The 27,937-nt window shown below is 41.6% G+C and overlaps 1 protein-coding gene and 1 pseudogene across 6 annotated transcripts in view; one reads left to right on the top strand and one right to left on the bottom strand.

Annotated features, from left to right (window-relative positions):
• RNF214 (ring finger protein 214) overlaps positions 1–27,937 on the bottom strand; it is a 58,509-nt gene that overhangs the window by 24,244 nt on the left and 6,328 nt on the right. For all 6 annotated transcript variants that reach the window (XM_066245474.1, XM_066245480.1, XM_066245466.1 and 3 more), the window contains exons 5-6: positions 21,385–21,525; positions 17,608–17,747 (exon numbers count right to left, since the gene is read on the bottom strand). In XM_066245474.1, coding sequence (XP_066101571.1) covers positions 17,608–17,747; positions 21,385–21,525 — 281 coding nt within the window. The remainder of the gene's footprint in view (positions 1–17,607; positions 17,748–21,384; positions 21,526–27,937) is intronic.
• On the top strand, positions 27,366–27,893 carry LOC136325606 (PRELI domain-containing protein 1, mitochondrial pseudogene; annotated as a pseudogene).

Below are 27,937 nucleotides of genomic sequence, written 5' to 3'. Positions count from 1 at the left end.
ATACAAATTAACAGAACAGAAAAAAGAACTCAGAAATAAACCCACGCTTTTATAGTCAATTTTTGACTCCTTTGTCAATATTTTTGACAAAAGAGGCAAAAACATACAATGTGGTAAAGATAGTATACTCAATAAATGGTGTAGGGAAAATTAGACAGACATATACAAAAAACTGAAACTAGACCACCTTCTTGCACTATTCACATAAATAAACTCAAACTGGATTAAAGATTTAAATGTTAGACTCAAAACCATAAAAGTCCTAGAAGAAAACACAGGCAATAAAATCTCAAACATTTCTCATAGCAATATTTTTCTGATACATTTCCTTGGGCAAGGGAAACAAAAGAAAAATAAACAAATGGGACAACATGAAACTAAAACATTTTTGCACAGCAAAGGAAACACACCAACAAAATGAAGACAACCCATTAAATGAGAGAACATATCGTCAATCATACATCTGATAAGGGATTAATATCCAAAATTTATAAAGAACTTATAAAACTTAGCCCTGGCCAGTTGTCTCAGTAGTAGAGTTGGCTGGGCGTGTGAATGTCCTGGGTTTGATTCCCTGTGAGTATACACAGGAAAGGTGCCATTTGCTTCTTTCATGCTTCTCCACCCCTCCCCCTCTCACTTCTCTCTCTCTGTCCCTCTCTCTTCCCCTCCTGCAGCCATGGCTCAATTGGAGCGAGCTGGCCTCAGGTGCTAAGGATGGCTCTATTGCCTCCACCTCAGGCACTAAGAAGAGTTCAGTTCCTAAGCAACGGAGCAATGACTGGGCAGAACATCGCCCCCTAGTGGGCTTGCCAGGTGGATCCTGGTCGGGGCGCATGCAGGAGTCTGTCTCTCTGCCTCCTGTCCTCTCACTGAATTTAAAAAAAAACCCAAAACTTATAAAACTCAACACCAAAAAACCCCAAACAATCCAATTAAAAACTGGGCAAAGGACTCAAATAGATGGTTCTCCAAAAGGCCAACAGACATATGAAAAGATGCTCAACATGACTATCAGAGAAATAAAAATAAAAATCACAATATCACCTCACAACTGTCAGAATGGCTATCATCAATAAATCAACAAAAAAGTGTTGGCAAGAGTGTGGAGAAAAAGGAACCCTCATGCACTGCTGGTAGGAATGCAGATTGGTGCAGTCTAGAGTTACTTCAAAAAATTAAGAATGGAAGCCTTATGACCCAGTCATTCCATTCCTGGGAATATAGTGAAAGAAATCCAAAACACTAATTCGAAAGAATATATGCACCCTTATGGTCACTGCAGCATTATTTACAATAGCCAAAATTTGAAAGCAGCTCAAGTGCCACCAGTGGATGAGTGAATAAAAAAGCTGTGGTACACTTACACAATGGAATACTACTCGGCTATAAAAAAGAAGAAAATCTTCCCTCTTACCCTTTGCAACAACATGGATGGACCTGATAAGCAGTATGCTAAGTGAAATAAATCAGTCAGAGAAAGACAAGTATCATAGGTTTCACTCATATGTGAAATCTAATGAACAAAATAACTTACACAACAGATCCAGACTCATAGAGAACAGACTGACAGCTGTCAGAGGGGAAGGGGTTTGTAGGACTGGGTGAAAAATGTAAAGGGATACAGAAAAAAAAGACTCAGCCTGACCAGGTGGTGGCGCAGTGGATAGAGCGTCGGACTGGGATGTGGAGGACCCAGGTTTGAGACCCCGAGGTTGCCAGCTTCAGTGCGGGCTCATCTGGTTTGAGCAAAAAGCTCACCAGCTTGGACCCAAGGTCACTGGCTTGAGCAAGGGGTTACTCCGTCTGCTGAAGGCCCGCGGTCAAGCACATATGAGAAAACAATCAATGAATAACTAAGGTGTCGCAATGAAAAACTGATGATTGATACTTCTCATCTCTCTCAGTTCCTGTCTGTCCCTATCTATCTATTTCTCTGTCTCTGAAAAAAGAAATTAAAAAAAAAAAAAGACTCAGACAATAGTATGATGATTACCAGAGGGAAAAAAAAGGAGGGGTGAAGTAAAAGAGGGTATGGGGCAATAAATTGTGATAAGAAGACTTGACTTGGGGTGGTGAACACAAAATAGAATATACAGATGATTTGTATCATCTTATAATTTTATTAAACAATGTCATCCCAATAAATTCAATTAAAAAAGGGGAAATTTATTTTTCAAAGTCTGTAAAATCCGCCTGACTAGGCGGTGACGCAGTGGATAGAGCGTCGGACTGGGATGCAAAGGACCCAGGTTTGAAACCCCGAGGTTGCCAGCTTGAGTGGGGGCTCATCTGGTTTGAGCAAAGCTCACCACCAAGGTCATTGGCTCAAGCAAGGGGTTACTCAGTCTGCTGAGTGCTGAGAAGGCAATCAATAAACAACTAAGTTGTCACAAAGAAAAACTAATGATTGATGCTTCTCATCTCTCTCCGTTCCTGTCTGTCCCTATCTATCCCTCTCTCCTACTCTCTGTAAAAAAAAAAAAGTCTGTAAAATCCTATCTAACTCTGTTATTTACTAATTTTATTAGTGCAAGTTAAAGAGATTTAAATATGAAACCTGGTAAAAATAACCAAAAGATTCATGTCTTAGGCTAAAATTTTTCTTTCACTTTTCTCTACTGTAAAATACTAACGCAATAGTGTATGTGCATGTGTTTGACATATAGAGAAAGAAGGCCAGATACTCTTCTTATAAAATTTTTCTATAGTCATTAGTTTGAGTAGTGAGTTTTTTTCATGCTTGCTGACCCCTGGGAGTGAGTTTTCAAAAAATGAAATTAGTTACAGTTACAGTTTTATTAACTTAAAATCATGTTTGTTTGATAACCAATTTATGGAAACAAGAAGAATATATATTTGTCCTTTATTTATTTTTTTATTTACAGAGTCAGAGAGAGGAATAGATAAGGACAGACAGGAACAGAAACAGATGAGAAGCATCAATCAGTTTTTTGCTGTGACACCTTAGCTGTTCATTGATGGCTTTCTCATATGTGCCTTGACCGTGGGGCTACAGCAGACCGAGTAACCCCTTGCTCGAGCCAGTGACCTTGGGTCCAAACTGGTGTGCTCTGCTCAAACCAGATGAGGCTGCGCTCAAGCTGGCGACCTCGGGGTCTCAAACCTGGGTCCTCCACATCCCAGTCTGACACTCTATCCACTGTGCCACTGCCTGGTCAGGCTTTTTTTTAATGTTGCTTTACACATTTTTAAAATAAAAATTTTTGATACGATTATACTCTGGATGGTCAGGAGGCACAAGGACATACATGAACGTTTGTACTACTCAAAAAGTTAGATAAATACAAAAGTTTATTAATTGTTTTAAAGAAAGGAAAGAGAAAAATCTATAATCATAAAGATATTAACATCATCCCCTCAGCAAGAGATATAGTTGATTTTTTTTTAATCAGAAAAAGCCTGACCTGTGGTGGCGCAGTGGAAAAAGCGTTGACCTGGAACGCTGAGGTCACCGGTTCAAAACCCTGGGCTTGCCTGGTCAAGGCACATATGGGAGTTGATGCTTCCTACTCCTCCCCACTTATTTCTCCCCCCCCCGTCTCTCTTCTCTAAAATGAATAAATAAATAAAAATAATTAAAAATCAGAAAATTACACAGCAAAATGCTTCCATAAATATAGATACAAGATTATCTTTAAAAAATATTAGCAAGACAAATCCAGAAACATATAAAAACAATATATCTTGTCCAGGTTAGGTTTTATCCCAAAATAAGTAAAAATTTAACATTTGAAAATAAATCAATGCAACTCGCCATGTTAACAAAATCAAAGAGAAAAATCATTTGATAATTTTAATAGATGCAGAAAACAACATTTTACAAAATTAAGCACCCATTCATGTTAAGAACTCTCAGAAAACTAGAAATAAAAGAGAACTTCCTCAATATGATAAAGAGCACCTACAAAAGTCCTATAGCTATCATCAAACTTAATGGTAAAATATTAAACATTTTCCCTAAGAACAGGAACAAGAAAAGGATGTCTACTCTACCACTTCTGTTTGACACTATACTGGAGGTCCTGGGCAATGCAACAATATTTACAAGAAACAAAAGGCTAAGGAGTTGTAATGAAGAATTGATGCTTCTCATCTCTCTTCTTCCTGTCTGTCTGTCCCTATCTGACTTTCTCTCTGTCTCTGTCACAAAACAAAGGGACAAGCTGCTTCTAAAAAAAAGTATGCAAATATATATTGAAATGCAAATATATAGAAATTCAAACATATATATATATATATATATATATTCCAAAGCAATCTTAAAAAATAAAAGTAGAAGACCTTGCATTATTTGACTTCATGACTTACTATAAAACTACAACAATCATGACGGCATGATTTGGCATAAAGATAGACAAAACTATGCCTGACCAGACGGTGGCGCAGTGGATAGAGTGTCGGACTGGGACGCAGAGGACCCAGGTTTGGAACCCCGAGTTGCCAGCTTGAGCGTGAGCTCATTGGGTTTGAGCAAGGCTCACCAGCTTGAGCCCAAGGTCGCTGGCTCGAGCAAGGGGTCACTCAGTCTGCTGTAGCCCCATGGGCAAGCCACATATGAGAAATCAATCAATGAACAACAAAGGAACCACAACGAAGAATTGATGTTTCTCATCTCTCTCCTTTCCTGTCTGTCTGTCCCTATCTGTCTCTCTCTCTCTGTCTCTGCCACAAGAAAAAAAAAAAGATAGACAAAACTATCAATGCAACAAAGTAGTACCCAGAAATAGGCCCACTCTACAAATGACTCATACTGTTATTTGGTTTTTGGGGTTTTTTTTGTATTTTTCTGAAGTTGGAAACGGGGAGGCAGTCGGACAGATTCCCTCATGCACCCAACCGGGATCCACCCGGCATGCCCACCAGGGGGCGATGCTCTGCCCATCTGGGGCGTTGCTCTGTTGTAACCACAGCCATTCTAGTGCCTGAGGCAGAGGCCATGGAGCCATATTCAGCGCCCAGGCTAACTTTGCTCCAATGGAGCCTTGGCTGTGGGAGGGGAAGAGAGAGACAGAGAGGAAGGAGAGGGGGAGGGGTGGAGAAGCAGATGGGCGCTTCTCCTGTGTGCCCTGGCCGGGAATCAAACTCAGGACTCCTGCACACCAGGCCGACACTCTACCACTGAGCCAACCGGCCAGGGCCTACTGTTATTTGGTTTTTGACAAAGGTGTCAAGAAATACAATGGGGAAAGGAAAGTCTTTCCAAGAAACAGTGCTGGCCTGACAGGTGGTGGTTCAGTGGGTAAAGCATAGACCTGCAATGCTGAGCTCCCAGGTTTGAAACCCTGAGGTAATGGGTTTCAGCACAGGCTTATCTGGCTTCAGCATGGGACTATTGACACGATCCCATGGTCACTGGCTTGAGCAAGCGGTCACTGGCTTGCCTGGAGCCCCCTGGTCAAGGCACCTATGAGAAAGCAATCAATGAACAACTAAAGTGACACACCTATGAGTTGATACTTCTCATCTCTCTCCCTTCCTGTCTTTCTTCAAAAAAAAAAAAAACAGGAAAGAAAGAAAGAAAGAAACAGTGCTGAAACAACTGGACATTCACATAGAAAAAAATGAGCCCAGACCCATACCACCATACAGAAAAATTGTGAGATGGATCTTAGACAAAAAGATAAAAACTAAAATGATAAAGCCCCCACAAAAATCATAGGAGAACACCTTGGAATGCTGAAGTCACCAGTTCAAAACCGCAGGCTTGCCCAGGCACATATGGAAAACAACTACTATGAGTTGATGCTTCCTGCTCCTCCCCCCTTTCTCTCTTTCTCTCTCTAAAATCAATAAATAAAATCTTTTAAAAAATAAAAAATTTAGAAAAGAAAATACAGAACATCTTTGCCACTCGGAGTAAGCAAAAGTTTCATAGACAGGACAAAGAATGCAATAACTAAAAAGAAAACTTGATATATTAGACATCATTGAAATTAAAAATTCTGTCCATCAAAAGATACAATTAAAAGTCAGCCTGACCAGGCGGTGGCGCAGTGGATAGAGCGTCGGACTGGGATGAGGAAAGACCCAGGTTCAAGACCCCGAGTTCACCAGCTTGAGCGCAGGCTCATCTGGTTTGAGCAAAGCTCACCAGCTTGGACCCAAGGTCTTTGGCTCCAGCAAGGAGTCACTCAGTCTGCTGAAGGCCCCCAGTCAAGGCACATATGAGAAAGCAATCAATGAACAACTAAGGAGTCGCAACAAAAAACTGATGATTGATGCTTCTCATCTCTCTCCGTTCCTGTCTGTCTGTCCCTATCTATCCCTCTCTCTGACTCTCTCTCTGTCCCTGTAAAAAAAAAAAAAATGATAAAGTCAGAGAACAGGAGAAAAATTTCACAGAACATATAATTGACAAGGGATGTATATTTGGAATGTGTAAAGAACTTCTCACTACACAATAAAAAGTCAAAACCTCAAACAAAATGAACACTTGACTAGGCACTTCACAAAGACTATATATGAATGGCCACCAAACACATGGAAAAAGTGATCAATATCATTAGTCATTAGGGAAATGCAAATTAAAACCACAATGAAATACCATTACACAACCACTTGAATAGCAAGGATAGGAAACAACCAGAACTCTCATATTTCATACATTGTAGGTAGAATGTAAGATGGCATATCCACTTTGGAAATGTACCTCACCGTTTCTTATAAAACTAAATCTACTACATCTACTCTACAATCCAGCAATTCTACTCCTAGGAACTTTTCTGGGAGAAATAAAAGTATATCACAGAAAGACTTGCACTTGAATGTTCCTAGCAGCTTTATTCATAATAATAAAAATTTGGAAGCTGCTATATGCCCATCAACAAAAGAATGGCTAAATAGACTGTAGTATATTAACAAAAGGAACACTACTTGACAGTAAAGAGATAAACTGAATGGGTATCAAAAGCAATCAAAAAGTTGAATGAAAGAAGTACCACATGAAAGTACATATTGTATGATTTCACTGATGTGATGTCCTAGAACAAGCAGAGTTTATCTAGGGTGAAACAGAAGAGTGGCTGCATTTGGGAGAGGTGGGATAGAGACAGGGAAATGTGCAGAAGAAAACCATTCAATTTGAGGGGAGTATTCCCTATATCTTTATGGAGTTTGATTTATACTGGTACTACATTTATCAAAACTCATTCAATGGCACGCTTATGATTTATGTATTTAACAAAATATATATTTTATTACTGCAAATAAGAAATGCAAATAACATTAAATTCTAATTAATAATATACATACATATAGATTTAAAGGTGAATAGAGTGTGACCAGGCAGTGGTTCAGTAGGTAGAGCATCGGACTGGGATGTAGAGGACCCAGGTTCGAAACCCTGAAGTTGCTGTCTTGAGCGTGGGCTCATCTGGTTAGATCAAGGCTCACCAGCTTGAGCCCAAGGTCGCTGGCTTGAGCAAGGGGTCATTAGCTCTGCTGTAGCCCCCCAGTCAAGGCACATATGAGAAAGCAATCAATAAAGAACTAAGGTTCCACAATGAAGAATTGATACTTCTCATATCTCCCTTTCCTGTCTGTCTGTCACTATCTGTCACTCTCTGTCATAAAAAAATAAAATTTAAAAAAAGGTGAATAGCCTGACCTGTGTGGCGCAGTAGATAAAGCGTCGACCTGGAAATGCTGAGGTCGCCGGTTCGAAACCCTGGGCTTGCCTAGTCAAGGCACATATGGGAGTTGATGCTTCCAGCTCCTCCCCCCTTCTCCCTCTCTGTCTCTTTCTCCTCTCTGTCTCTCTCTCCTCTCTAAAAATGAATAAATAAAATAAAAATAAATTTTTTAAAAAAGGTGAATAGAGGAGTGGGTGGAGGAAATGATATTACTTAAAACAAATCTAGCAGAATGTTAATTATCAAATTTAGGTTGTAAATGTTTATGTACAATACTTCCATCTTCTCCTAATGTCTAAAACTTTTCAAAAGAAATTGGGGTAAAATAAATCTGATAATTTAATTCCACTGCCTACCAATCCCACTGGTTATACCCAATAATTGTCATGGCCATTATTCAGACATGGTCCTCATGTTCACTTCTCAGTAGTTTCTGACACTATCAAACATCTCTCTTTTGAAACCCTATGCAACTATTCAAAACTGTGTCCCTTTCTTTCTGTGATTATTCTTTTGCCTTCTCTTCCTCTTTCTGTACCCGGTAGGTGTACCTCATTCAGACCTGAGCTCTACCCTAAATTTTTCCCATAGAAAATTCACTCCCATAGTTTTAACTATCACCTCAATACAGTCAATGCCAAGTCAAGACACAGTAGTTCTTCCATATTCAAGTCTCCTGTTTCCAACTGCCTACTAAGTGTTATAACTTTCATATCTTATACTATCAAATTTGTTATTTTAAGCACAAAACTTAGAACTAAAATTCTACTTCCCAATTACTATCCATGTGGCACAGTCATGCAGGGTACATACAGTAATATTTTTAAATTTTTCTTTCTCTGTCCTAATAATTAGACACCAATTCTTCCTGAAGCCATTTATTCCCTTCATTCACCACAAGTTTTTAATGATCCTTTAAAACTCACTTTACTATAAGAACTAATGGTTGAAACCTCAGCCTCTCTTTCCCTATAATTCATCATGCATATTTCTAAAACATCTCTAATTATGTGTTCCCTATTTATATAACTTCTCTGATGTCCCACATCTAAAAGATACTTACACATGCTGAGCACAAAAGTTAAATAAGATGTACTACTTGCTGTGGTGGCAAATCTGCCAAGATGGACCCCTCCCAATGAATAAGGCCCCCTGGTGTTCACATTCTTGGTAGTCCCCTCCCACACTAAGTTTGAGCTAGCCCTCTGACTCATTTCAACCAACAGAATGCCACAGAAGTATCACTGTGCCAGGGTCAAGTCTACACCTTAAAAAAGCCTGGAAACTTCTACTTTTGCACTGCTGGGAGCTCTGAGCCACCAGGTAAGATCTGGCTTCTCTGCTAAAACCACCTGGAGAGAAAAAGCCTTGAGACCACACTGGTGAGAGAGAGGAGGGGTGAGAGTGAGGAAGGGTGAGAGTGTGGAGGGCCTAGACATCCCATGTCCCAGCTGAGCATGCTGTGCATGCCCCAGCCCAGCCACCACTTGACTGTAAGGACAGGAATAACTCCAAAGGAAACTAGCAGACCCATCACAGACTCAGTTAACCCAAAGAATTTTGAGCTATAATAAATTACTCATTTTACAATACTAACTTCTACAATGGTTTTTTTACACAGCAAGAGATAGTCAAAATAATTGCCCTCAAGAAGCTAACTATATGATTGGGGAAGCATTTAAGTAAATAGAAAAGACTATCAGAGGTACATTTACAAAGGAGAGTCACCTAAGTGAAATGGTCAGGTGTGGGAACCAGAGCAGAAAGGAGTATCAGGGCACGCTTTGTAGAGCAGATGATACAGCCGAGTTTTAAGTGAGTTCAAGTAACTGCATGTGGTATTAGATAGAAACCAAAAGAGTGGTTTGGGGGAGTGGTAAAATATAGCTAGGGATATAAAAAGGGACTAGGTAACTAAGGGCCTTTTATACTAAGTTAAGAGTTTAAACTTTTCTCTAAAAATTATACAGAATTATGAAGGATTTTAAGCAAGGAAATGGCATTATTAGAATCATATTTTAGAAAGATTTCTATGGTAACAGTACATTAGATAAATGTGAAGGGAGGCAAAGTTTAGTAGCCTATTTTAGTAATATAAGACTGATGACAACCTCAACTGATCGTAGCAGAGTGAATGGAAAGAAAGGGATAATTAACATTAAGTACCTACAAAACTTGGTAAAAGTAGATGTGGTAGAAGGGCTAAGACAGCGAAATTTAGGATGCCTCCATTATTCTGCTTAGGCACTGGAGGAAATGGCAGTGCCACTTATGAAGAAATGGTAGAAGCAAAAGAATTAAATTCACATACAGGTAGAAAGTTGACTCAGACACAAAGACAGGAAGAAAGGATGCATGTATCTGCTGATTGTGAGGTAATTAAAAAAAGTTTTACTTAATGGCCTCTACCTCTTCAGTGAACTATATAAACAATGTCATCTGCTAAGATTAAGGAGAGAAATGGTGGACACAGGAAGTTTAGAAGGAGAGGTAAAAGTTTGGAACAGCTCCCAGAGGAAGAGGGAGCCTTGAGCATCCAGGTAATGTTGGGAGTCATTCATTTATTCTGGCCCAAGACACAGTTGTAGGATCTTCTCCAGCAGCGTTCTGCAACCGAGGTATAAGAACAGAGAGGTCAGGTGGCTGACTTCACCCAGGACTGGAGGACTGCAGAGAAATGGAAAGGAACAAGGCCTCACAGAATTGAAGGTAATGGTACAGGAGTAATTAAAGTAATGAACCTTTCGCATCTAGGCAGGTGAAAGATAATTATTCCAGGGATCTAAAAGACTAGTGTAAAATAGAGTGAAGTCAGTGACCCAGAAAGAAGACTTGATGTGGTCAAAGTGTACATTTATTAGGAATGAGACAAAGCTAGATGGAGTAAAGGCTGTGGTCACAATAGGGACTGCTGCAATAGCCTGACTTACGGCTACTGCATCTAAGAAACACTCACTAGGTTTACTGATCACTAGACAAGCTATTAGGACTTAAAAAGCATACCAATTAAATAAACTAGCATTTGGTGAGTAGCATTTGGTGAGAAATTCCCAAAATCAATCCTCACATACCCTGTCCATTTCAATTTAGCATAGACTTTTATATCACATCCAAAGAAAGGCTTCCAACAATAATCCCTGTGATCTGCTACTTATCAATGGTTCTATCATATGAGTTCATCAGGCAAGCTCAGAACATTTTAAAAAATGAATCATGGGCCTGACCTGTGGTGGTGCAGTGGATAAAGCGTTGACCTGGAAATGCTGAGGTCGCTGGTTCAAAACCCTGGGCTTGCCTAGTCAAGGCACATATGGGAGTTGATGCTTCCAGCTCCTCCCCCCTTCTCTCTCTCTCTGTCTCTTTCTCCTTCTCTGTCTCTCTCCCCTCTCTAAAAATGAATAAATAAATAAAAAAAATGAATCATGGCCTGACCAGGTGGTGGCACAGTGGACAGAGCGTCGACCTGGGATGTTGTGGACCCAAGTTCGAAACCCCGAGGTCGCTGGCATGAGTGCAGGCTCATCCAGCTTGAGTGCAGGGTCGCCAACTTGAGCATGAGATCACAGACCTGACCCCATTGTCACTCGCTTGAAAACGGGTCACTGGCTCAGCTGGAGCCCCTAATCAAGGCACATATGAGAAAGCCATCAATGAACAACTAAAGCGCTACAACTATGAGTTGACGCTTCTCATCTCTCTCCCTTCCTGTGTGTGTCTCTCTCGCTGAAAAAAAAAAGAATCATGCTAGATATTGCAGTTTTTCTGCTATTTGGTCTAAACTATGAACAACGATGATGAATCAATTGATGACGTCCTTTAAACTGCAAGTTCACCATCTTTTATTCTGGGAGAGCTCTATTTGCCGCCATGCTCGGTGAGTCCCTCTTAAAGGCAGGAGCTGAAGAAGTCCTGGAAGAGCACTGCAGAAAAGCCTCGCCTTTCCAGGCCAGCAATAATCTGGACAGATGAAGCCAGCAGCTAGAAAGTATCCTCACAAAGGCAAGAAAATATCCATGACAAAGAAGCCAGGTGTGTGTGGGGGGAATCAAATATATGACTAACCTGAATATTTGGTTTTTTTGCGGGTTTCTTTGGTCAATTCAGAATGTCATAGTGATTACCTCTAAATAGTACAAAGAACTTAGCAGAATTCTATTAAGTAAATTTAGCTTATATAATACCAATGTGAAATTCTCTTAATTCCTATCTAATGATTCAACAAATACTTGTCAAGTGATTATCAAATATATAGTGCTAAACTATGCTGTAAAAGAACATAAGAGTAAAAAATAAATTTTTTTTAATTCGTACATACAGAGAGAAAGCCCAGCCTTTATAACATAAATGGCCAGCAAAGAATACATAGGTGGAAAAAAATTTAGAGTACAACATAAAAATAAGCACTAAATGAGAATAGAGCCATATAGGTGTCCTGAAGAGAAAAAAATTGGTTCAAGAAGAAATGTGAGGAAGATTTCACAAACGGGGTAAAATTTAAGATGAGCGAAATGGATTTTATAGAACTCCTTTTTCCAAAAGAACCCCAATTTTCCAAGCCAGAAATATGTAGTTACTCTAACTTTTCCCTGTCCACCTACCAGTGTACCCCAAAGTCTTACAAACATGTTCAATTCCTGCCTCCCCACTCAGCATTTAAGTTCTGGCCACTATTATTCTAACCTGGCTCCTCTTAGATCAGTCTCGTAAAGGGTCCTCGCCAGAGTTTTTCAACCGCATACAACAGCAGGGTGGTTAACTCTCACAGACGAGCACAAAATTCTGGCCGACCAACACTGGTCCATGGACCGACAGTTGAAGACCATTTTCCATCTGTCAAAGTCATCAATCTAAAATGCAAATCTCATCCTTTGTTACCCCGCCTTCCTTAAAATCCTTCAGTCTCCCTCACTATCAGGAAAACACCCAAACTCCCTAATGCATTATCTTTTGTGATCTGCCTTCTGATTACCTTGCTAGCCTCATTCCTCCCCACCTCACATCTCAGTTGCTATTCTTCCTGTGGGGTCCCTGCCTGCAATGTCTTACTCCCTGTTCTTTGCCTGGCTAATTCCCACCACTGTAACTTCTTTGAAAGTTTCAAACCAAAGGAAAAATTAACAAAACAGTACCATGAACATATATGCCCTTCATTTAGATTCACCAGTTGTTACAATTTTTGCCACATTTACTTTCTCTCTTAACCACCTAAAAATTAGACATTTGAAACTTAACCCCTAAAACTTTAGCAAGAACCATCTATATCATCACAAATACCATAATCACATTCAAAATGGCAATGACAGTATTACCCAATATGTAGCATATATTCAAATTTTCCCAATTATTACAAAATGTCTATTATAGTTTAATTAATCCAGGACTAAACCAAGAATTACACACTGCACTTGGTGGTCCTGTTTCCCCTTACTTTTAGGACTCAATTTTGGAAGCATTTCCTCTGGAAAGTCCTACCCAGTCTGGGTGACATGCTTCTTCTAAATGTTGTCACAGCACCATTATGACATTGTGTAATTATCTATTTCTTTACCTATCTCCTCTACTAAACAATAAACTCCTTAAGGAGCTTTTTCTTCTCCACCTCATATTGTCTGGCTCATAGCAGATATTCAATAAAGGTTGACTAAATGAATGAAAGAGCTATGAATAGCAATATGTCCATTATGGACTGAACTGTGCTCCTCCCCACCATTCATATGTTGAAGTCCTAACCCCTCAATGTGACTGTACTTGGAGACAGGGTGTTTAAGAAGGTAATTAGCCTGACCAGGCAGTGGTGCAGTGGATAAAGTGTCGGACTAGGATGTGGAAGGACCCAGGTTCGAGACCCCGAGGTCGCCAGCTTGAGTGTGGACTCATCTGGTTTGAGCAAAGCCCACCAGCTTGGACCTAAGGTCGCTGGCTCGAACAAGGGGTTACTCAGTCTCTTAAAGGCCCACGGTCAAGGCACATATGAGAAAGTAATCAATGAACAACTAAGGTGTCACAACGAAAAACTAATGATTGATGCTTCTCATCTCTCTCCGTTCCTGCCTGTCTGTCCCTATCTATCCCTCTCTCTCTCTGTCCCTGTAAAAAAAAAAAAAAAGGAAGGTAATTAAAGTTAAATGATGTCATTAAGATGGGTTTCTTATCCAATAGAACTGGGTACATAGAGGAAGGAGAAAGACACAAGGTGTGTGCAGCATGCAGAGAAAAGACCATGTGAGGACACAATTAGAGGAAGTTGTATCTGCAACCCCAGTAGAGAGTTCTCACCAGAACCCAACCCTACTAGCATGTTGATCTTGGATTTTAAGCCTCTAGACCAGGGGTCGGGAACTTTTTTGGCTGAGAGAGCCATGAACGCCACATATTTTAAAATGTAATTCTGTGACAGCCATACAACGACCCATGTATATTATGCATTATCCAATAAAAATTTGGTGTTATCCCAGAGGGCAGCTGTGATTGGCTCCAGCCACCCACAACCATGAACATGAGCGGTAGGAAATGGATTGTAATACATGAGAATGTTTTATTTATTTATTTTTATTTTTAGTATTTTTCTGAAGCTAGAAACGGGGAGGCAGTCAGACAGACTCCCGCATGCGCCCGACCAGGATCCACCCGGCATGCCCACCAGGGGGCGATGCTCTGCCCATCTGGGGCGTCGCTCTGCCGCAACCAGAGTCATTCTAGCGCCTGAGGCAGAGGCCACAGAGCCATCCTCAGCGCCCTGGCCAACTTTGCTCCAATGGAGCCTTGGCTGTGGGAGGGGAAGAAGTGACAGAGAGGAAGGAGAGGGGGAGGGGTGGAGAAGCAGATGGGCGCTTCTCCTGTGTGCCCTGGCCGGGAATCAAACCTGGGACTCCTGCATGCCAGGCCGATGCTCTACCACTAAGCCAACTGGCCAGGGCCGAGAATGTTTTATATTTTTAACATTATTTTTTTTATTAAAGATTTGTCTGCGAGCCAGATGCAGTCATCAAAAGAGCCACATCTGGGCCCTGGCCGGTTGGCTCAGTGGTAGAGCGTCGGCCTGGCGTGTGGAAGTCCCAGGTTCGATTCCCAGCCAGGGCACACAGGAGAAGCACCCATCTGTTTCTCCACCCCTCCCCCTCTCCTTCCTCTCTGTCTCTCTCTTCCCCTCCCGCAGCCGAGGCTCCATTGGAGCAAAGATGGCCCGGGCGCTGGGGATGGCTCTGTGGCCTCTGCCTCAGGCACTAGTGTAGCTCTGGTCGCAACAGAGCGATGCCCCGGATGGGCAAAGCATCGCCCCCTGGTGGGCAGAGCGTCGCCCCCTGGTGGGCGTGCCAGGTGGATCCTGGTTGGGCGCATACGGGAGTCTGCCTGACTGCCTCCCCGTTTCCAGCTTCAGAAAAATACAAAAAAAAAAGAGCCACATCTGGCTTGTAAGCCATAGGTTCCCAACCCCTGCTCTAGACCTGTGAGGTGAATTTCTGTTGTTTAAGCCACCCAGTCTATGGTACTCTGTTGCAGCAGCCTGAGCATATAAGATAATGACCAAAACCTTTGTGCCAAAACCTATACCACTGCTAGAACAAAGATACACATAAAAGACTTCTCCTACTTCTGGAAAAATGGACCCCAAATTTAACAGAAAGAATAAAAGAAAGCATGACATACATAAAAAAAAATCTGATTGGATCCTCAATACTACAAGTATCAATCAATACAACAAGTATCAATCACCATTTGTAGCTATCCAACCAGATGGTAAAGAAGATGGAGATATGTAGAGCACATGGAGCACACATCAGAAGATCTTTCATGGAGCTTAGAATAAACTTATATACTTACCTTCCCAACTTCTGCTCTTTAGGATATCTGCTGCTAAGCTGATGACATGTACCTATCTGTGCTTCAACCCTACCCCACGAAGATATGAAGACGATAACAGAGGCCATGTTGTTGGGTGGAAGTGGTAGCTGTTTTGATTGATAACAAGAACTAGTACAGCCTGGCCTGTGGTGGCGCAGTAGGTAAAGTGTCAACCTGGAACAATGAGGTTGCCGGTTCCAAACTCTGGGCTTGCCTGGTCAAGGCATATAGGGAAAGCAACTACTGAGTTGAAGCCCCTTCCTTCTCTCACTCTCTCCCCCACCTACACACTCTAAAAATCAATAAAAAAAGAAATTTTAAAAAATTTAAAAATCATCTTAAAAAAAGCCTAGTAGTGTCCTGCTTCTAGTACACCCTTCATAATTGCTAACATACAGATCATCATGGATAACTTATCCATTTTCTAATCATCATCACTAGATTCTCAACAGAACTGACTGGTCTTCAGGCCCTCTTCCAAACATTCCTCCTCATGATCTTTCACAATTATCATCTTCCATACTTGGAAAATGATTCAGCAAATGAACTTGCTACTTTCCACTTAGCTCTTTCACACATTACCAAGCCAAGACTTTCTTGATAAATAAAAATGTGTTTTAGTAGAACAAATAAAATCATTACAGTATTCACAGCTATTTTGATTTACAAATAGCTCAGATTAAGAAACTTGAAAAGCCTGACCTGTGGTGGCACAGTGGATAAAGCGTTGACCTGGAACACTGAGGTCACTGGTTCAAAACCCTGGGCTTGCCTGGTCAAGGCACATTTGGGAGTTGATGCTTCCTGCTCCTCCCCCCTTTCTTTCTCTCTCTCTCTCTAATTCTAACTCTCTCTCCTCTCTAAAATGAATAAATTAAAAAAAAAAAAAACTAGAAAAACTGAAAATCTGATTGAATTCTATGCCCACCTTACTCTTGCTACAGTACCCAGAAGAGGACACAGATCAACTAAATAATTCCTTCTAATCAGTTCACGATGCTGTTTGAAATTTACTTTTGGTACTGAACAGCATAAATAGAATCAAAAGTATTCTTCTAGCCTGAACTTTTAAAACATCAGGTTATAAAGCAAGTAAAACAGGTGTTAGATGCATACCGAAATCTTGATCAAACTTAGGACCCAACAATTATAATTATCTGCTATTATTTAAAGGTATTACTGAGTTTCTGAAATCTTTTTTTTTTTCTTTGAGAGAGAGAGAGAGAGAGAGAGAGAAGCAAGGAGAGAAAGAAAGGAACATCAGTTGCTCCTGTATGTGCCCTGACCAGGGAATTGAACCAGTAACCTCTGCCCTTTGGGATGACACTCCAACCAACCGAGCATCTGCCCAAAGGCTTAATTTTTTTTTTTTAATTGACTTTTAGAGAGACAGAGAGAGGAAGGGAGAGAGGGGGGAGAAGGAAGGGAAGCATTCATTTGTTGTTCCACTCAGTCGTGCATTCATTGGCTGCTTCCTGCGTGTGCCCTGACCGGGGATCAAACCTGCAACCTTGCTGTTTTGGGATGACACTCTTAACTGACTGAACTAACAAATGAGGGCCTGAAATTTTCTTTTCTTTTTTTTTTTTTTTAATTTTATTTATTTATTTATTTTTTACAGAGACAGAGAGTGAGTCAGAGAGAGGGATAGCCAGGGGCAGACAGACAGGAACAGAGAGATGAGAAGCATCAATCATTAGTTTTTCATTGCGCGTTGCAACACCTTAGTTGTTCATTGATTGCTTTCTCATATGTGCCTTGACTGTGGGGCTGCAGCAGACTGAGTAACCCCTTGCTGGAGCCAGCGACCTTGGGTTCAAGTTGGTGGGCTTTTGCTCAAACCAAATGAGCTCAAGCTGGCGACCTCGGGGTCTTGAACCTGGGTCCTCTGCATCCCAGTCTGGCACTCTATCCACTGCGCCACCGCCTGGTCAGGCTGAAATTTTCTTTATTAAATCTAACATAGGATGTTGGAAAGACTAAAATCAGTGGAAGAGTTTTATTTCTGTATTTTTTTTCAAATAAAAATTAGAGTGAAAGAAACCAGAAATAAAACAGTATTGACCCCTTATATACACATAGGGTTTTTATTTTTAATAGCATCATTTACCTTCTGCCCTTCTCACAGAGTTTCTCAATTTCAGCTTTCAGATCCTGCTCCTTCTGCAAAAACTCTTTCTTCTCTTTCTCTATCTTCTTCTTTGTTTCTTCTCGCTTTATTGTTACATCCTGGATAGCCTTTAATATCTCCTGAGTCCCATACAATCACAGTTACACACAAATAAAGAAGGAAATAAATTAGTTCTTTTAGTCTGTATGTTATTTTCAACTATCACAAATTAACATACTGATTTCAGGAAATTCAAACTGAACTGAAGGAATCTGGTTGAAGAGTAGCTCCGAAAGACAGTATTTATTTATTCTTTTTTTTTTTTTTTTTTTTTTAGAGAGGAGAGGGAGAGACAGAGGGAGAGAGAGAGAGGAGAGACAGAGAGAGAGAAAGGGGGGAGGAGCTGGAAGCATCAACTCCCATATGTGCCTTGACCAGGCCAGCCCAGGGTTTTGAACTGGCGACCTCAGCATTTCCAGGTCGATGCTTTATCCACTGCGCCACCACAGGTCAGGCCACGAAAGACAGTATTTAGATGTAAGGAAGACAGTTACAATAAAGCAGATTTCAATTTAACAGGAAAATGAATTTCTTACTGTTCAAAACAGAATTACTGCCTTATGAAGCAATAAACTCTCCATTACTGATATTCATATAAAGGCTGAATACACCTGTCAAGAATACTGACAAAGGTGTTCTTGCACAGGGTGGGAGCTTATTACTTTCAACAAACATAGTTTTGTTACAGATCTTCTTTCTTATGTGTGAAGATTTTTTTCTTTTCTTACTATTTAACAAAAAAAAGTGGTTTATGATAGTACTAAAAAAGTGATAGAGATAAGTCCTCCCTAATTCACACAAATTCTATCCATAAAGTAATCAATGTGTTAACTGTTTTGTACTTTCTTCATATTTTTCTCCATTCTCACACAAACACATAGATTTCACTGCTTTGTTTTCTAAATGAGGTCATTTTATATACATTATTCTGCATCTTGCTTTTTTCACTTGAAATGAATACACTATCGATATATATAGATTTAAAAAAATAGCTGCATAAGATGACATAATGTATATATTTATATATGCAGTTTACCCAACCACTCTGTTAAGAGTCCATCATGCTGATCCAGTTTTTCTGTAACTATAAACAATACTGTAACGAACACTCTAGATATAAATACTGTAACGAACACTTTCATATAAAAATTTTTATTTCTATAGCATACATTTTTAATCATGTGATTCCTATGTCATAGCATATGTACAGTTAAAATTTTAACTGACAGGCCCTGGCCAGTTGGCTCAGCGGTAGAGCGTCGGCCTGGCGTGCGGGTGACCCGGGTTCGATTCCCGGCCAGGGCACATAGGAGAGGCGCCCATTTGCTTCTCCACCCCTCCCCCTCTCCTTCCTCTCTGTCTCTCTCTTCCCCTCCCGCAGCAAAGGCTCCATTGGGGCAGAGATGGCCTGGGCGCTGGGGATGGCTCCTTGGCCTCTGCTCCAGGCGCTAGAGTGGCTCTGGTCGCTGCAGAGCGACACCCCGGAGGGGCAGAGCATCGCCCCCTGATTGGCAGAGCATCGCCCCTGGTGAGCATGCCAGGTGGATCCCAGTCGGGCGCATGCGGGAGTCTGTCTGACTGTCTCTCCCCGTTTCCAGCTTCAGAAAAAAAAAATACAAAAAAAAAAAATTTTAACTGACAATCCCTAATAACCTTTCTTTAAATTTTTTTTTAATTTTTATTTATTTATTTTTAGAGGAGAGGGAGAGACAGAGAGAGAGAGAAGAGATAGAGAGAGAGAAAGGGGGAGGAGCTGGAGGCATCAACTCCCATATGTACCTTGACCAGGCAAGCCCAGGGTTTTGAACCAGCGACCTCAGCATTTCCAGGTCGATGCTTTATCCACTGCGCCACCACAGGTCAGGCCCTAATAACCTTTCTAAAAAGGCCTTAGTAATTCATACTCTTACCAGTATGTGAAAAGAGTTCATTTTTCCTCACACTTGACAACTTATTTCATTTCTGCCAATCCTTTTGGGGAGAAGGAGGAATAGTATCTAATACTTGTAATGAGCATTTCCCTAACTCCCATTCTTTACTGTTTTCACTGCCTGTCTCCTGGAGCTAGAACAAGTATTTACTGAAGGCAGAGAGTAAGTTTCACTCACTATTAATCTTCAGAGCCTAGATTAGAAACTCAGAGGCCCTGGCCAGCTAGCTCAGCAGTAGAGCATCGGCCGGCATGTGGAAGTCCCGAGTTCAATTCCCGACCAGGACACACAGGAGAAGCGCCCATCTGCTTCTCCACCCCTCCCCCTCTCCTTCCTCTCTGTCTCTCTCTTCCTCTCCTGCAGCCAAGGCTCCACTGGAGCAAAGCTGGCCCGGGCACTGAGGATGGCTCCATGGCATCCACCTCAGGCACTAGAATGGCTCCAGTTACAACCAAGCAACGCCCCAGATAGGCAGAGCATCGCCTCCTGGTGGGCATGCCGGGTGGATCCTGGTCAGATGCATGAGGGAGTCTGTCTCTCTGCCTCTTCGCTTCTCACTTCAGAAAAAAACAAAACAAAAAAAAAACCAACATCTGCTGAGTGAATGAATGAATGAATGAACCAGTGAGGCTGAGCTTCCTTCCATTTATTTATTATTTGCTTTTCCTCTTCTGTGATACTGTCTGTTATAATCCCCTGCCCCCAAATATGTCCACATTCTAATCCCTGTAACTTGTGAATATGTTACCTTCCATGGGGAAAGACACTCTGCAGATGTGACTTAGGTAAGGAAGCTGAGATGGGAAAGTAATCCTGGATCATGTATGTGGGCCCAATCTAATCACAAGATGGGGCCAGTTGTGATCAGAGGAAGATGTATTTGGAGAAGAATGGTCAGAGACGCAATGCTTCTGACTTAGAAGATGGAGAAGGAGCCATAGTCAAGCAATGCAAGCAGCCTCTAGAAGCTGGACATGCAGAGAAACAGATCCACCCCTACAGCCCTCAGGAGGGACTACAACCTTGTTAATACCTAGATTTTCACCCAATGACACCCATGTTTGACTTGTGACCCACAGAACTATCAGATAATAACTTTGTGTTGCTGTGAGCCACTAAATTCATGGTAATTTGTTACAGCAGCAATAGGGAACTAATACAATAACCTTTCCTGGTTCTTCTCTAGATTATTTCAATTTTACCAGGAATTATAAGAATCTCAGAAGGTCATGGATACTAAATACTTCATCAGATGTACTATAAATATCTTCTCTCAGCCTGACATTGACTTATTTTACTGTTTTTGTAACATTTTGTAACATTGCTATACCAAAAGTTTTTAATCATATGTAATTGATTGATTAAATTTTGTATGGCTTCTGGATTTTCTGCCTGGCTTAAAATGATCTCTTATAACTTGAGATTTTTCTAAATATTCTCCTACATTTTCCTCTACTTTGAAATATTTTTCCATTTTTATATGGAGAATTTTAATCTATCTACAATAGTATTTTTAACATGTGATACAAGAGTCTAATCAAATGATTTTCTAGGTAGACTGTCATATCAACAAACTGTATTAAATAAAAAATCCTTTTCTCTCTGAACTAAAATAAAAAGTAAGAGTTTGAATAAGATATCCTCAAAGGTTATTTTTATCCTTAAAATTCTACCATAACCATTATAAAGTTAAATACTGCTTTTCTATTTCTATTAATCTGGATACAAAATTAAAGCTTGATTAGTGACTACAGACTTACTGTCAATTTTAACATTAACAGAATACCTGGTGATTCTTCATCTCTTCTTCTCTCCTTTGCTGAAGTTGCTTTAACTGCACTTGGAGCTGATTCTCCACTTGCCTCTGCTTGTCCAGGACTTCCTGGTAACGTTCCTTCAATAGAGTTCTCTCTGTCATCATTTTATCCTATTGATAACAACAGGAGAGAAGTGTAATTCCACAATTTAATTGCAAGAAACATTTACCAGCCTGACCAGGTGGTAGCGCAGTGGATAGAGCATTGGACTGGGATGCAGAGGACCCGGGTTCAAGATCCTGAGGTCGCCAGTTTGAGTGCGGGCTCATCTGGTTTGAGCAAAAGCCCACCAGCTTGAACCCAAGGTCGCTGGCTCCAGCAAGAGGTTACTTGGTCTGCTGAAGGCCCATGGTCAAGGCACAAATGAGAAAGCAATCAATGAACAACTAAGGTGTCACAATGCACAATGAAAAACTAATGATTGATGCTTCTCATCTCTCTCCGTTCCTGTCTGTCTGTCCCTGTCTATCCCTCTCTTTGACTCACTCTCTGTCTCTGTAAAAAATAAATAAATAAATAAAATTTAGGAAAAAAAGAAACACTTACCAGGTGCCTGCTCAAGGCACTGTGCAGAGCTACATGGCTGCAGTGTCCAATAGTACAGCTACTAGTTGTATGTGGCTATGTTAACTTAAACTAATTAAAAGAAGAAAACCTTAGAATCCAGCTGCTCAGTCACCTAGCCACGTTCCAAATGCTCAATAGCTACAGGTGACTAGTGGCTACCACATTAGCACAAATATGGAACATGTCCATTAGTACAGAGAGTTCTATTGTACAATGCTGCTTTGAAGGGGAAGAGAGGGTGGTTAGCAACCTATGGTCTGTTCTTATAAATAAACAGTTTGTAGGAACACAACCATTGCCAATGGCTTACATGCTGTTTTCAACTCTAACGACAGACTGGACTGGTTAAAACAGAGCCCATACAGCCTAAAATATTTATTATCTGACCCTTTAGAAAAGAAGTTTGTCAATCCCTGCTCTAGGGAATAAGAAGAAAGAGGTATTTTATCATTCATTAAGTGAAGAAAAGAATGGGCAAAAACAAAGAACATGTCACCTACCAAAATGTATACAGAAATAGAATTTCTTGTATCATTATCTCTGAAAACGGACAGACCCACAAAGAGGTCTAGAGAACTTAGGCTACACACTGAGCAAACCGGCAAGCTCTTGTGTCTTGTGTAACGTAGGGAGGAGAAGCAAGGACCACAGTTCAGCTCTGCCTCCCTCAAATCAGAAAATCAGCTACGGCTACTTTTCAAAGGGTCACTAAAACTTAAAGAGGGTCAATTTAAAACACATTTGGTACCACATGAGCCCAAATCAAGTAGGTCAAGGGACTATAATATTAGACTTAAATTAGTATTATTAAAAAGTTAAGCCTGGCCTGACCAGGCGATGGTGCAGTGGACAGAGCATCGGACTTGGATGCAGAGAACCCAGGTTCGAGACCCTGAGATTGCCAGTTTGAGTGCGGGCTCATCTGGTTTGAGCAAAAGCCCACCAGCTTGAACCCGAGGTCGCTGGCTTGTGCAAGGGGTTACTCAGTCTGCTGAAGGCCCACGGTCAAGGCACATATGAGAAAGCAATCAGTGAACAACTAAGGTGTTGCAACGCGCAATGAAAAACTAATGATTGATGCTTCTCATCTCTCTCCGTTCTGTCTGTCTGTCCCTGTCTATCCCTCTCTCTGACTCACTCTCTGCCTCTGTAAAAATAAATAAATAAAAATTTTAAAAAATAAAAAAGTTAAGCCTGACCAGGCGGTAGCGCAGTGGATAGAGCGTCGGACTGGGATGCAGAGGACCCAGGTTCGAGATCCCGAGGTCGCCAGCTTGAGTGTGGGCTCATCTGGTTTGAGCACGGCTCACCAGCTTGAACCCAAGGTCGCTGGCTCCAGCAAGGGGTTACTCGGTCTGCTGTAGCCCCGTGGTCAAGGCACATATGAGAAAGCAATCAATGAACAACTAAAGAACCACAACAAAGAATTGATGTTTTTCTGTCCCTATCTGTCCCTCTCTCTGACTCTCCCTGTCTCTGCCACCAAAAAGAAAAGTTAAAGAGCTGCTTTCATGCCTGACCAGGCAGTGGTGCAGTGGATAGAGCGTCAGACTGGATGCCAAGGACCCAGGTTTGAGACCCCGAGGTCGCCAGCTTGAGCACAGGCTCATCTGGTTTGAGCAAAGGCCCACCAGCTTGGACTCAAGGTCACTGGCTCGAGCAAGGAGTTACTCGGTCTGCTGAAGGCCCACGGTCAAGGCACATATGAGAAAGCAATCAATGAACAACTAAGGTGTCGCAATGTGCAACGAAAAACTAATGATTGATGCTTCTCATCTCTTCATTCCTGTCTGTCTTTCCCTGTCTGTCCCTCTCTCTGACTCTCTGTCTCTGTAAAAAAAAAAAAAGAAGATCTGCTTTCTAAGGGAATTCATTAACCTAAAAGGAAAAGATTTTACTATTATTTCTACATAACATGAATGCTTTATCCAGATAAAAACCTAGTGTCAAATTTGTCATAATTTATTAGAAAAAACAATTTTGGAGTAGCTTTTCTTCTAGTTATGTGTCATTTAAAAGTCACTAACAGCTTGACCAGGCGGTGGCACAGTAGACAGAGCGTCAGACTGGGACGCAGAGGACCCAGGTTTGAGACCCCGAGGTCACCAGCTTGAGCGCCGGCTCATCTGGTTTGAGCAAAAGCTCACCAGCTTGGACCCAAGGTCGCTGGCTCCAGCAAGAGGTTACTCGGTCTGCTGAAGGCCCGTAGTCAAGGCACATATGAGAGGGCAATCAATGAACAACTAAGGTGTTGCAACGCGCAATGAAAAACTAATGATTGATGCTTTTAATCGCTCTCCGTTCCTGTCTGTCTGTCCCTGTCTATCCCTCTCTCTCACTGTCTCTGTAAAAAAAAAAAAAAAAAAAAAAAGTCGCTAACAGTGTTAGACAAAGATACTGTCTACAAGGTAGAGAATATACTGTTTGATACTCAAAACATTTTTCATTTTGTTTAAAGCAGAAAACACATAATTGTATATTTTCAGAGTCTTTAAAATGGGTTGAATTTTATAAGGTAACAATGTAAATGATTCAAGTGTAAAGCTCTGTTTGACTTTTTATTTATTTTTAACATTTTATTTATTGGTTTTACAGAGAGAGGAGAAAGGGTTAGGGATGGGAAGCATCAACTCATAGCTGCTTCATTTTAGTATTTCATCAACTGCTTGTCATATGTGCCTTGACTGGGCAAGTCCAGGGCTTTAAATGGGCAACTTCAGCATTCTAAGTTGGCGCTCTATCCACTGAGCCACCACAGGTCAGACTCTGTTTGACTTTTAAAAATGACATTCTTACCAAATAATTCTCATGATATAAGCTGGATAATGTTGTGATTCTAATATGATTCACTGCTGATATAGTACATACAAGTTATATAGCTTAAAAACGTAGTGTTGAGATCTAATTCTGAAAGTTAACAAGAATTTAAAATATTCTCTAGTGTGCAACATCAAAATGGAAGCAATACCCTTTTGAAAGTGTATCTACTGCTCTCAGGCCGTTTTTGTATAAATATTCAAATAAATGCATTCATTTGCCTGGGAAAAAACCCATATTTGGTATAAGGTAGTGAGTGGGCCATTACCATAAACGCATGAAAAGGATAGCAAATAAAACAAGAGCCAAGTTTCTTGTGTTGCCGCTAAGCTTAACACCTGCCTAGTTCCACTGCCTTTTTAAGACTGTGGGCTGCAGCACCACCCAAAACAACACAGCCAAACACAACACAACCCTGGGCCTCTTTTGCCCCAATCACTTACCAGTTTCCACCCCTGTTTCAGACTGATACTAAAATGAATTTATTACTTTAGCTGGCCCCTTCAGTTGCTACATAGTCATACAAACCCCACCTTAAACTATGGGGACAAAACAAATACTCGAAATAAATAAACTGATTAGCATAAGTGCTCAAGAAAAGATGATGTCCCCTTTCTCTGGAGGGTCGCTCCTACTCAGCACATCTCCACGAGGTCTTGCATCTACAGCAGCGGTTCTTTTTACCTGCTGTTATTAATAACTCCTGAGTTGCTACTCTCCATTTTGAAGTTTTAACTGGCCTCATCTGATAAATGTCCTCTAGTAACTTATTTCTTCCCTATCATAGCCCCTAAGTTTCTTCAGCGAGCTCTGCATACTCACTTTCTTCTCTGGTTACTACCAGCACTTCCCTTTTGTCCACTCAATTAACACATCTCACCCTGAAGACCTCCTTCCTGATCCTAGGGTTCCTTTCCCAGCAGTATCCTTCCTTTTGAAAAATATATTTAAATATGCATTCGTGCCTGACCTGTGGTGGCGCAATGGATAATGCGTTGACCTGGAATGCTGAGGTCGCTGGTTCTAAACCCTGGGCTGGCCTGGTCAAGGCACATATGAGAAGCAACTATGAGTTGATCCTTCCTGCTTCTCTTTTTCTCTCCCTCTCTTCTCTTCTAAAAATGCATAAATAAAATCTTTTTTTAAAAAGTGCAATATAGCCTGACCAGGCGGTGGCGCAGTGGATACAGCGTTGGACTGGGACGCAGAGGACCCAGCTTGAGCGCAGGCTCATCTGGTTTGAGAAAAAAAAAAAAAAAAAGCTCACCAGCTTGGACCCAAGGTCACTGGCTAAAGCAAGGGGTTACTCCATCTGCTGAAGGCCCGCGGTCAAGGCATGTATGAGAAAGCAATCAATGAACAACTAAGGTGTCACAACGTCAATGAAAAACTGATTGATGCTTCTCATCTCTCTCTGTTCCTGTCTGTCTGTCCCTATCTATCCCTCTCTCTGACTCTCTCTCTGTCCCTGTTAAAAAAAAAAAAAAGTGCAATATGGTCAATGATCTTTGCACCTATTAGATATGCATTCACTTAGGGGGTGGAAGTTTTTGCCACAAAATGCCAGTGATAGGGGACCAGTTTAACAAATACAAATGTGAAGTTCTCTAAGTTTTAAAAACTACTTAGGAATAACATGGGAGCTACAACTAAATAATGCACACGAGACAGACTGGTAGGGTCTGACTAAAAGTTCAGCAGTGTGAGGAGTCCCATACTCTGTCTGGGTTCCTGCATTTAGTTCTCATGATTACATTTCAGAAGAAACATTGATAAGATGGAACATGTCTCGGTGAACAAGTAGCCAGGATGACAAGGGGACTGAAAACATATCCTATAAAGAAGAATGTTAAAAACATCTGGGGATGTTTCACCTGGAAAAGTTCAGACCTGAGAATTAAGAGGAAGAGAAGCATCAACTCATAAAAAGAACTGGCCCTGGCTGGTTGGTTCAGTTGGCCAGTGGTAGTGTTGGCCTGGCATGCAGGAGTCCCGGGTTTGATTCCCTGCCAGGGCACACAGGAGAAGCACTCATCTGCTTCTCCACCCCTCCCCCTCTCCTTCCTCTCTGTCTCTCTCCTTCCCCTCCTGCAGCCAAGGCTCCATTGGAGCAAAGTTGGCCCTGGCGCTGAGGATGGCTCTGTGGCCTCTGCCTCAGGCTCTAGAATGGCTCTGGTTGCAACAGAGCAATGCCCCAGATGGGCAGAGCATCGCCCCCTGGTGGGCATGCCAGGTGGATCCCGGTCAGGCGCATGTGGGAGTCTGTCTGACTGCCTCCCCATTTCCAACTTCAGAAAAATACAAAAAAAAAAAAAAAAAAAAAAAAAAAAGAAAAGAAAAAGAACTTCAGAACTATGTAAGGCTACTGAACAACTCCTTCATGGTGACAGCAGCTGGTGGCACCGAAACATTGGTGACTGAGCCTGAGCGTGGTGGGTGTGTGCTGAGCCATCCTGGCCTCCATGTGCCACCGCCAATTCCCATCCCAACCCACCCCTGCCCCCACACCCCTGCGCTGAGCTTGCCCTGACTGGGGTCAGTGGCAAAGTATTTTCTGGGCCACAGCATGCTCCTGGGATCAAGTGTTGCTGCCGTCTGGCAGTGGTACCCAAATCTCTACAGCAATTAAGTCCTGACAGAAGACAGTGTACCAGCAGCTGACCCCTGATCACTGACCAGAAGCTCCTGTACCAGAGACTTCTGACCAAGACCAACAGGATACCCCACTGGGCCGAGTGGCTGTTTCCTGCCAGTGCTACTCCCTCAGTGTACATCTGGAGGATTCTATTATGGACCAGAGAACCAGACCATGACCACCTTCACCTGGAGCATCAACCACACCCAGATGATGCAGTGGAGGAAGGTACGTTTACTGTGTGAACTCTGATAACAGTGGCTGGACCGATATGATGAGAAGGCTGGGTCTCCTCTAGCTTATCTGGCATCCCCAGAGCTGTTCAGGAATTTGGTCTCGCACAGTACAAAAAAAAATGTGACCAAGATGATGAAGGGTTCTGAATACATCTTGGCCAAGTTGCAAGATGAGGCCCCTTCCAAAATCCTTGTTGAGACAGCCAGAGAAGCCAAGGAGTAGGAGAGGAGACGGTGCTGGCAGTATAGGGAAGATCAAGGACCTTG

The sequence above is a fragment of the Saccopteryx bilineata genome, chromosome 1 (assembly GCF_036850765.1).
Source record: "Saccopteryx bilineata isolate mSacBil1 chromosome 1, mSacBil1_pri_phased_curated, whole genome shotgun sequence".
Classification (NCBI taxonomy): Eukaryota; Metazoa; Chordata; class Mammalia; order Chiroptera; family Emballonuridae; genus Saccopteryx; species Saccopteryx bilineata.
This window is presented reverse-complemented; position numbering and strand designations above follow the sequence as displayed.